We start from the raw sequence: 11,551 nt of genomic DNA, 5'->3' as shown, positions 1-11,551 counted from the left end.
CTCAAGAGCAATTTTCATACTGTCGCCGGCCTTACTGTATCACTGTTAAGACTTGCGCCCTCAATCCCACTGCCAACTCACCTTCTGTTGCCGCAGGATGAAGGCAACCCTCCATGGCAGGTATGAACTCCAATATAGATAGAGCCACTGTGTACATTTTAGAACATGACAGCGCCACTGTAATCTTTGACCTTTTATGTAAATTGAAGGTGGAGAGGGAGAAAAGGAAAGGAGAGGAACTCGTGATATCGTCTGCATCGGGGCTTTATGCAGAGTCAGTGGCGCTGAGTGAAAATGTGGGCGTACCGGGCCTCTAACGCACCATCTTCTGCTTCCTAGGCAGTTGCATTAACCACTGGACCACCCAGACATAGTGTTCAGCGCAAGTGCGCAGATTATGTCTGTACATGTCCAGAAAAACAGACACAGCGCATTAATATAAATGAGTTGCCTCAATGGGCTATGAATCCACAACTTTCAATGCAAATTCGCAATCATGTCCGAAATCCTGCAGGGATTTCAAAGTAGCGAGCATGGAAGACATGAACGGTGACTGCAATAGATTGCGCCGGCCGCGGTGGTCTAGCGGTTCAGGCGCTCAGTCCGGAACCGGGGGACTGCTTCGGTCGCAGGTTCGAATCCTGCCTCGGGCATGGATGTGTGTGATGTCCTTAGGTTAGTTAGGTTTAAGTAGTTCTAGGTTCTAGGGGACTGATGACCACAGATGTTAAGTACCATAGTGCTCAGAGCCATTTGAACCATTTTTTTGCAATAGATTGCGCTAGGGAGAAGTGTGGGTCTGCCAAGGGGCCTACCAAGATAGTCTGCGTAGTTGCGTTCAACACTGAGTCTGGTCAGCCCACTGCTTGATGCATTCTTGGGCTTGAAGCTTGGCCCAACACACATTTTTCACTCGCCGCCACTGACTCCACATAAAACTGAAGTCATGAATTTTTTCCTTTCCATTCTCCCCCTCCACCTTCACTTTACATAATATTTTTCACAGTTGCGGGTTCTGTGTGCCGGCCGCTGTGGCCGAGCGGTTCTAGGCGCTTCAGTCCGGAACCGCGCTGCTGCTATGGTCGCAGGTTCGAAACCTGCCTCGGGCATGGATGTGTGTGATGTGGTTATGTTAGTTAGGTTTACGTAGTTCTAAGTCTAGGGGACTGATGACCGCAGATGGTAAGTCCCATAGTGCTTAGAGCCATTTGAACCATTTGGTTCTGTGTGGTCTTTGTTCTTTTGGACGTGTCCGAAAAAACAGACACGACGCATTCGTATACTTTGGCCTTTTGTTACAGTGGACCCTCAGTGGCTAACAGCGCCTTGCACGCAGGTGCTTCTCGTGAGGACTTCAATAGGTCCCACTGCTCGTCGACAGTCTAGCTTTCATCCAGTCCATCTCCTCCCTGTGGGCTGACTGGGAGGCAGGGGGATTTGGTATCCCAGTCAGACAGCAACAGGAACTCGCAACCATTCAGATGCTGCACAGGTCACTTCCAGAGCCACGCCAGATGCCACTGTAAACTCTAATTGCGTTGCATCTCCATTGTTTCTCCAAACTCACTCACTATTGAAGACAGTACTCATTATCTCAATTTTAAAATTTCCTAACGAGCAAAAATCTCTTTCCAAGTTTTTCACTTAATGGAAAAACTCGAATTTGTAATATCTCCCTCCTTTGAAAAATATTTAGCCATCTCTGATATCTTACCTGGTTGTAGGCCACGCATATTAGCTGCAAGAAGTTTCACTACTGGATCTGAAAATCTTCAACCGTCCCATGCTTTTGTTACTGGAGATGCCCATCTGCTATTATTTTACTGTTGATATATTACACTGTGTTGCAACCATTTATTTATGTTCCATATTGGAAAAGTCAACTATTAGTTTCTCTCCATTCAGCTTATTCGTGCTATTTCGAGGCAATGAGTTACTTAACATAGAGATCAACATATTTAATAAAATGAAAGCGTTTTATTCTGGAATAGTTCAACTGAAATTATGTTTGTTATCCTTTGGGCTGTAGAAAGAGTCGCTGGTGCTTTTTTGTTCATATACTCTCAGAAAATGTCGGCGTAAGGCTGCAGTGGCACGTTTTCGTTCCAGAAATCCATCCTCTCTGCGTCTTTGTTGCTGGCGAGAGAGAAAACGGACTGCATGAGCATGTAGCTGCGGGTCACGTTGTCATAGGGCTCCCAGATGACAGGATCCGCCTCCGGAGTTGGATTTCTGTGCAAAAATGCGTACAATTAGCAAATAGTGTTCATATACCGACACCAAATATTTTTACTTGTCTATAGTATATCTTTTGCTTGTTCGCTGTCAGATGTTCTGAGTTATTAGATGAAAATTATGTATGTGTACCCTTCGAGAACATATAGGGCTACACTAATGACCCAAAACATTATGCCCACTACACACTGAGAGATAAAATGCCGCCTGGCGGAGTTGCAGGCTTGCGAGCACGTGGTGCGGTACTGTATATAAGAATATAAGTGGAACAGAGACGAATGGGGAATCATTCTAGGGACGATTTCGGATGAAAACTCGGAAGTCCATTGACATAAGTCACTTTGACAAACGGCAGATTCTTATGGTACGACGCCTGGGGACGAACATCTCGGAAACGGTGCAGCTGGTCGGGGGCGTCTACGGAGAGTGGCTGAAGGTCGGTGAAACCAGAAGTAGGAATCAAGTTATGTGGACTCCACGTATCATCAGAGAACATGGATGTCGGAGGCTTTCCCGCCCTGTGAAGCAGAATAAGTGATAATCGGCAGGTCTGTCAACAGATTACAATGCTGCAGCAGGCAAAAGTATTTTGGAGTACACCGTTGAGGGCACGTTATTGAGTATCGGGTTCCGCAGTAGACGACCCCTACGTTTTCCCATGTTGACCCAATCATTTCGTCAATTACGACTGCAGCAGAAACAGGATAATGGAGAGTGTACCGTGAATCAATTGTCGCCTGATCGGGTGAATCAGGTTTCATGTTACACCAGGTCGACGTCAGTGTCCGTATACACTGGCTCAAAATGGTCCAAATGGCTCTAAGCACTATGGGACTTAACATCTGAGATCATCAGTCCCTAGACTTAGAACTAATTAAACCTAACTAACCTAAAGACATCAGATACATCCTAGCCCGAGGCAGGATTCGAACCTGCATCGTAACAGCAGCGCGGTTCCGGAATGAAGCGCCTAGAACTGGTCGGCCACAGCGGCCGGATATACACTGCCATCCAGGCGAAAAACTGCACGAAACGTGCACAGTGCCACGGATTCTGGCCGGTGGGAGTAGTCTTACACAGGGTGTCCAAATTATTCAGACTATGTAGAAGAGAACCACTGCTCAGAATGACGTCAAATTTGAAAGGCATATTGTTGACGCAAGGGGAAAATTCATGGAGCAAAAAAATTAAACAAAATTTTACCAAAGATGGCGTTGTAAGGGTCTTGGCGCAAATGAGGTTTTCAGTGTGCCTGACTGGACAAGATCAGCAGTCAACATTTGTGGTAGTATTAGTTAGGTAAACCCATTCACCACCTCAACGTCGTACCACCTCGGATGGGAAAAATCCGTTTTTAACTGTCCTGAGGCCAAACACCCCTAAAAATCAAAATGACATCGGTGTCTAGTTGTCGTGTGATTGGCGCAAGACATCTTCATTATGCTGTCCACCGTTTTTTATCCCTAGTTGAAGTCGAGAAACAGCATGTTCCACAACAGATCGGAATGTCTCAGGGAACGTGTTCAGAATGCAATGCGCAATGTGTGTCTTCATTTCAGCTACGTTCGTAATTGGAGCACTGAACACAACATCTTTCAAATGAAGCCACAGCAAGAAGTCACACGGATTAAGATCAGGCTATCTGGACGACCAAGCTGTAGGGAAATGACATTCTTGAAATGCGTTTGAAGCAACCTCTTCACTGGCTGTGCAATGTGCGGAGAAGAGCCATCTTGTATAAGGATGATCCTACCCACTCTTGAAGTGTTTAGAATGACGTTGGTGCACAAAAGACTCTCATTGCGTATACCAGTGACGGTACAGGTAACAGCACCTGCACGACTTATCTCCTCGAAAAAATACAGCCCTACAATAAACGATGCCGTCAACCCGCACCAGACAATCACCTTTGCGGAATGAAGTGGTACCGGTTGATATACGTGCGGATTTTCCATTGCTCATATTCTGCAGTTCTACGGATCGACATGTCCGTGGAGATGAAAATAGACTTAGTCTGTCCACAGAACATTCCATAGACATTCATTGTCCAACTCCTTGCGAGCATGTTTTCCTAGAGTCAACGTTTGTCTTGCCAGCGGGTCAGCAGTAAGCAACTCCCGAACATAGGTGACTTTTGTATGGATATCGATGCAGGATGTTTCGTAGATTTTATGCGCCGTGCTCGCTGGTATGTCCAACGTTCCGGAAATTCCCCACGCACTGCATGTCACCACACTACCACTTGAATCCGTTCTGTAATGCTGTGACCACATCTTCGACAGACGTCGGATCAACTTGTTTTCTCCTTCTGCTACATTGCACTTCGAAATAACCTGTATTTTAGGATTTTGTAATCATTTCCACCAGACCCTTAGCAGACATAGGACCAATGGCTTTCTTATAGCTTGAGCGTCCGGAACTTCTGCAGGGTTACTGGCGCACTCTCATCACCGTTCTTGTAAAAGAGCCTTACCAGCAGCGCACAATCCTTCTTGGAGACACTCACGTTGGGCTTCTCTGACGCAAACTGAGGAACAGCAGTGTGCTGCGCGTCTGATGGTGTGCATATTCTGACGCTTACAGCACCATCCATTGGTCAAATTTTCCTTAAATTTTTTTTCCATGACGTTTTCCCCTGCGTCAATAACAGTATGCTGTTCAAACAGACAGTATAATAATATGCTCTTCAAACTGACGACACTCTGAACTGGGGTTCTCTTTCTACAGCAGTTTGAAACTGGAACTTTAATTATGGAAACCCTGTACTACGTGTGACATTATCCTGGGCTTCCATGGATCCTGCACTAATCGAATACACCGAATATGTGAACACCAGGTGCATCACTTCAAGCATGCTTGATGTCCTTCCTGACTACTATAACACCTCCCAGCAAGATATGTGTCCGTGTCACGATTACGGAAACATGCTTCATTGGTTTGACGAGCATGATAGGAAACTCACGTTGACGTCTTGGCCATCAGTTCGCCCAGTCTGAAGTCGATGGGACACACATCCATTCCACCAAGAAAGTGCGTTACCTGTGGATGACAACTGGTGCCATATACCTCCGGAAATCGACCAAGGCCTTGTCGGACCTATGCCACAAAGGTATTATATACCAAACGTGAAACGCTATTAATCAGGCGGTCGTAATGTTTCGGCTAATGCGTGTATTTATTTACCACAAACAGATGTGTTCCGTATTGAATGATAGGGTTCTGAGCATAAGATACACTAGTCGTATTTGAAATGAGCCAGTTTCATATCACGGATTAGGCTTCACATTCAGGAGAATAGGGGTTCAAAGTGCAGTGCCACCATCCAGTAGCAGATTTTGTGAGACTTAAATCGTTAAAGGCAATGCCAGGAGGTTCCTTTGTGACAGAAACTGTCCTTTTCTTCCCCAGTCCTAGTTTCTATCCTTATATAATGATGTCGTCACCGTAATAATCCTCCGTTTCTCCCGAACCAGCCATCCTAGGTCAGACAGTTCGTGGTATTTTATGCTATTACGTTAATTGTTTTTCGAACAAGCGATAGCTGTTCTTGTCTGTAACCCTTTCTAAAATGAGTTGGACACTGTCTTCACGACCTTCTCGTTCGCGTTAGAGCAAGAGATTACTCGAGGGTATTTCCAGAATAAATTTCCTCGAAACAGCTTTTCCAGGTTGAGTAGGATATCTGTAAGACAGCATTTATAAAACGTCGTTGTATTCCGCCAAAAACTGCTGTTTTGTCCACTTTATCTGCCGAAACTGGTTTCAGTCACATGATCATAATCAAACGACGAAGCTTTACTGTAGCAGCGAAGCCTACAAGTTGACATCCTTGGAATAAAAGAAGTATAAAATTTAACTTTAGTATTGCTTTTAGAGTTCCGTAACTCAGCCGGAACTCTTATAGGTTCACTTTGTTGTCTGTCTGACCTCCTGTTAGAACCTTTTTTTCTCGGGAAGGATCGATGTATCAAGTTGAACTTTATGTCATATACTAAGATTTGCTAACCCTTTGCGGTGCAAAACATTTAAGCTTCTAAGTCAATGCAACCAAAAGGTACGGGAATTTATCGCACATATTTTGATACTTGCAAATTCTGTCATCAAAACTTATAAGGTACTCCCCATTCACCTAGAATTGTGAAATCTGGAAGAAGCGAGGTTTAACAGCAAGGGAAAACATCTGAAAATTGTTACTTTGCAATTATATCACACGAAAAAAGTTTTCTGTCATTTTTATTTCTCTGTCTGTCGTCTGTGTGTCCGTCTGTTTAAGACCTCTTTTTCTCAGGAACGGGTAGAAGTATGAAGTTGAAATTTATGTTAAATACTGAGGTCTACGGTCCCTTTGTGGTGTAAAACATTTAATTTTTTTAAGTCAATGCAATCAAAAGAAAATACGGGCATTTATGTCACATATTTGATATCTTACCAGTAGCCGGCCTGTGTGGCCGAGCGGTTCTAGGTGCTTCAGTCTGGAACCGCGCGACCGCTACGGTCGCAGGTTGGAATCCTGCCTCGGGCATGGGTGTGTGTGGTATCCTTAGGTTAGTTAGGACGTTCATATCCACGGGACATGTACACTCCTGGAAATGGAAAAAAGAACACATTGACACCGGTGTGTCAGACCCACCATACTTGCTCCGGACACTGCGAGAGGGCTGTACAAGCAATGATCACACGCACGGCACAGCGGACACACCAGGAACCGCGGTGTTGGCCGTCGAATGGCGCTAGCTGCGCAGCATTTGTGCACCGCCGCCGTCAGTGTCAGCCAGTTTGCCGTGGCATACGGAGCTCCATCGCAGTCTTTAACACTGGTAGCATGCCGCGACAGCGTGGACGTGAACCGTATGTGCAGTTGACGGACTTTGAGCGAGGGCATATAGTGGGCATGCGGGAGGCCGGGTGGACGTACCACCGAATTGCTCAACATGTGGGGCGTGAGGTCTCCACAGTACATCGATGTTGTCGCCAGTGGTCGGCGGAAGGTGCACGTGCCCGTCGACCTGGGACCGGACCGCAGCGACGCACGGATGCACGCCAAGACCGTAGGATCCTACGCAGTGCCGTAGGGGACCGCACCGCCACTTCCCAGCAAATTAGGGACACTGTTGCTCCTGGGGTATCGGCGAGGACCATTCGCAACCGTCTCCATGAAGCTGGACTACGGTCCCGCACACCGTTAGGCCGTCTTCCGCTCACGCCCCAACATCGTGCAGCCCGCCTCCAGTGGTGTCGCGACAGGCGTGAATGGAGGGACGAATGGAGACGTGTCGTCTTCAGCGATGAGAGTCGCTTCTGCCTTGGTGCCAATGATGGTCGTATGCGTGTTTGGCGCCGTGCAGGTGAGCGCCACAATCAGGACTGCATACGACCGAGGCACACAGGGCCAACACCCGGCATCATGGTCTGGGGAGCGATCTCCTACACTGGCCGTACACCACTGGTGATCGTCGAGGGGACACTGAATAGTGCACGGTACATCCAAACCGTCATCGAACCCATCGTTCTACCATTCCTAGACCGGCAAGGGAACATGCTGTTCCAACAGGACAATGCACGTCCGCATGTATCCCGTGCCACCCAACGTGCTTTAGAAGGTGTAAGTCAACTACCCTGGCCAGCAAGATCTCCGGATCTGTCCCCCATTGAGCATGTTTGGGACTGGATGAAGCGTCGTCTCACGCGGTCTGCACGTCCAGCACGAACGCTGGTCCAACTGAGGCGCCAGGTGGAAATGGCATGGCAAGCCGTTCCACAGGACTACGTCCAGCATCTCTACGATCGTCTCCATGGGAGAATAGCAGCCTGCATTGCTGCGAAAGGTGGATATACACTGTACTAGTGCCGACATTGTGCATGCTCTGTTGCCTGTGTCTATGTGCCTGTGGTTCTGTCAGTGTGATCATGTGATGTATCTGACCCCAGGAATGTGTCAATAAAGTTTCCCCTTCCTGGGACAATGAATTCACGGTGTTCTTATTTCAATTTCCAGGAGTGTACATTAGTATATTCTGCAGAGATGATTACCATTTCAGTCACCTCGATTCAGCATGTGTCCTGTTGCCGAGTAGGAACAGGGGCCGACATGGACCCTGATAACTTGTTCCAAGCCTGATGGTATCGATGAGTAAAAGGCGCGAATGGCGTCCTGTGGTATAGCCATCCATGCTGCAGTCACTGGTTCCCAAGTTCACCTTTGGTGGTTGGCGTTGGGCCACACCACTGCGCTCGTCGTTTCACCATATCCCACACATTTTCGATTCGTGACAAGTCTGGCGATCTGGCGGGCCAGGGCAAAAGGCTGACATCCTGTGACACCAAGAAGATGGGTGTTCGTGCAGCAACATGTTGTCGTGCATTGGCTCGCTGAAAAATGGCGTCTGGGGTGTTGCGCAGAGATGCTATGGCTATGAGTCACAGGATGTCATTCATGTAGATCACGTTGGTCATAGTGCCCTGGTCACGCACCAACTGTGATTTGTGGTTGTACCCAATAGTAGCCCACACCATAAGACCTTGAGCTGGCGCTGTATATCGTGTGCGGATGCAGCCACTGTGATGCCATTCACCCTGTCTGTGGCGACCCAAAATGTGGTCATTATTTTCAGACAAACAGCACCTAGAAACTATCTGATGTAATTCCTGTCCACGGTGACGTCATTCAATACGCCATTGCCGTCTCTAATGTTTCTGCACATTCGTCAAAGGCAGGCAGAGAAGTGGACGCCGTGCGCATAGCCCAAGCCGTAATAAACGGCGACGGACTGTCACCCCTGATGGTGTACGATGTGTTACGCTATTTCACTGTCGCACCAGAGTCGACGACGACGCAATGAAATACGGATGAGACGTCTGTTTTCTCGGTCGATTGCCTGGGTAGTGCGAGTTGACCCATCACGTCCTGTTCTACGTTCTTCCATGAACCATTCTGTACACACCCGTTGCACTGCCGAAACACTTCGTCACACACGAGCAGCAGTTTCCCGGGTGGATGCATCACATTCTCTCATTCCAATAATGTGCCCTCTTTCAAACTCACTGTTTTCACGGTACGGTTCGTGCAAACGTCTGCGAGGCATCCTGTATGTCTGCTCAAGTCACACTGATCAATTACCTTCGGCTTATAGTGACAACGAAAGGCGTATTTTAAAGGTAGGTGGTGTTGCTTCGCGATATCGATTTTCTCCTTGAACCCGACGGCCGATATGTTTCAAAAGCTAATTATTTTAGTAGAACATACTAATGTACATGTCCCGTGAATGTGAACGTCATATATCTAGTCGTTCACTGTGTTCTGTTTTTTTCTGAACATGAGTGTACAAGATGACATAAGACCAAATTTTTAGATGAAGAGCAACTTGCTCTAAATGTAGAAAAACGCAAGTTAATGCAGATGAGTAGGAAAAACAACCCCGCAATGTTAGAATTCAGCATTAAGGGCGTGCCGCTTGATACAGTGACGACGATTAATTATCCAACCGTAACGTCACGAAGCCATGCAAAATAATTGAGCACGAAAGAAAGGTAGTAGACAAGGCGAATGGAGGACTTCGGCTTCTAGGTAGAATTCTAGCGAAGTGTGGTTCATCTGTAAAAGAGATCACACATAGAAATCTCGTTAGGAGGTGGTGATAGAACACTAGTGCGACCCATTCTTGAGTACTGCTCGAGTGTTTGGGATTCCCACCAGATCGGAATAAAGGAAGATATCGGAGGAATTCAGAGGCGGGCTGGTAGATTTGTTACAGATAGCTTCGACCAAGACGTATCACAGAGATGCTTTGTGAACTCAAATGGAAATCCCCAGGGAAGACGACATTCTTTTTGCGAAACACTATTGAGAAAATTTGGAGATCCAGCATCTGAAGCTGACTGCTGAATGATTCTGCTGCCGCCAACATACATTCTACCTACGGACCATGAAAATAAGATAAATTAGGGCTCACATGGTGAACATACAGACAGTCGTTTTGCAAGTGGAACAGGAAAGGAAATGACTAACAGTGGTACACGATCTGAACAGATTATGACAGGAGGTTCTTGGGTGTACTCTGCACGTTATTCGGACCAACTTTTTCGGCTACAAGAAGATTTTCTTTGATGAAGGTGAATTGTCCAAGAAGTTAATTCTACAGCATATGACAGAGTGGAAGTACCAAAAAAAGTAGATTTTGTGTCACTGATGTCTACAACTTGTGAGGTTGTCCCAATGGCAAAAGTAGCCAACGACAAACGTTTTGTGGTTTGGAGGATACGATGTCCCCCGCTAACCCTATTGTCTATGAGGAGACTTAAGAATCTGGTGCAATGTTCTTTTTGTGTTTGCTGGCTGTCATAAAAAATAAGAATCTCTTGTGGGACTTGTAAGCTCGGGATACTTACTGCTTGTCGGACGCGGTGGCCGAGCGATTCTAGGCGCTTCAGTCCAGAACCGCGCGACTGCTACGGTCGCAGGGTCGAATCCTGCCTCGGACATGGATGTGTGTGATCTCCTTGGGTTAGTTAGATTTATGTAGTTCTAAGTTCTAGGGGACTGATGACCTCCGACGTTAAGTCCCATAGTGCTCAGAGCCATTTGAATCATTTTGAACTTAATGCTTCGTCCCAATATATGTACCCGTCATGGTTGACAGTCTTGTCCACTACGAAACCAACGAAATGTTCCATGACCACAACACAATAAGGAAGGCTGACCTCCATTGCGAAATAAGAAATCTAGCTCGGGTGCAGAAGCCGGCTGGTGTGGCCGAGAGGTTCAAGGCGCTTCAGTCTGGAACCGCGCGACCGCAACGGTCTCAAGCTCGAATCCTGCCTCGGGCATGGATGTGTGTGTTGTCCTTAGGTTAGTTAGGTTTAAGTAGTTCTAAGTTCTAGGGGACTGATGACCTCAGATGTTAAGTCCCATAGTGCTCAGAGCCATTTCATTTCGGGCGCAGAAAGGTGTACAGAACTCCAGTGTTAAAATGTTTAATTCACTGTCGAACTCCATCAAACTCCCACGTAGTAACAAAGCAGTATTTAAAAATAAATGAACGATACATTTACTTGAAAAAGCCTTTTATTCATTAGATGAATTTTTTGACATAGACGCATAAAATGCGGATACACAAGGTCTGTTCAAAAACTTCCGGAACATTCGTAATTTCGCGTCAGTGGTGTGTTGGAACTAAATGCGGTTGGCATCACTACACATGCCTGTGTTTAATGTGTAACTGCCGGAAATATCAGTCTTGCATGTGTGCTGGTTATTGGTCAGTGTTATATTGCGTATAGTGTTGTAGCGCACAGTTCGTGAATTTCGAGAGGGTAGAGT

At 46.6% G+C, this 11,551-nt stretch overlaps 1 protein-coding gene across 1 annotated transcript in view; it reads right to left on the bottom strand.

Annotated features, from left to right (window-relative positions):
- Window positions 1-1,962: 1,962 nt before the first annotated feature.
- LOC124606867 (juvenile hormone esterase-like) overlaps window positions 1,963-11,551 on the bottom strand; it is a 143,362-nt gene continuing 133,773 nt past the window's right edge. Inside the window, exon 10 of the mRNA XM_047138955.1 lies at window positions 1,963-2,232. Coding sequence (XP_046994911.1) covers window positions 2,064-2,232 — 169 coding nt within the window. The 3' untranslated portion in view covers window positions 1,963-2,063. The remainder of the gene's footprint in view (window positions 2,233-11,551) is intronic.

Source organism: Schistocerca americana, chromosome 3 (assembly GCF_021461395.2).
Source record: "Schistocerca americana isolate TAMUIC-IGC-003095 chromosome 3, iqSchAmer2.1, whole genome shotgun sequence".
In the NCBI taxonomy this organism is placed as follows: Eukaryota; Metazoa; Arthropoda; class Insecta; order Orthoptera; family Acrididae; genus Schistocerca; species Schistocerca americana.
This window is presented reverse-complemented; position numbering and strand designations above follow the sequence as displayed.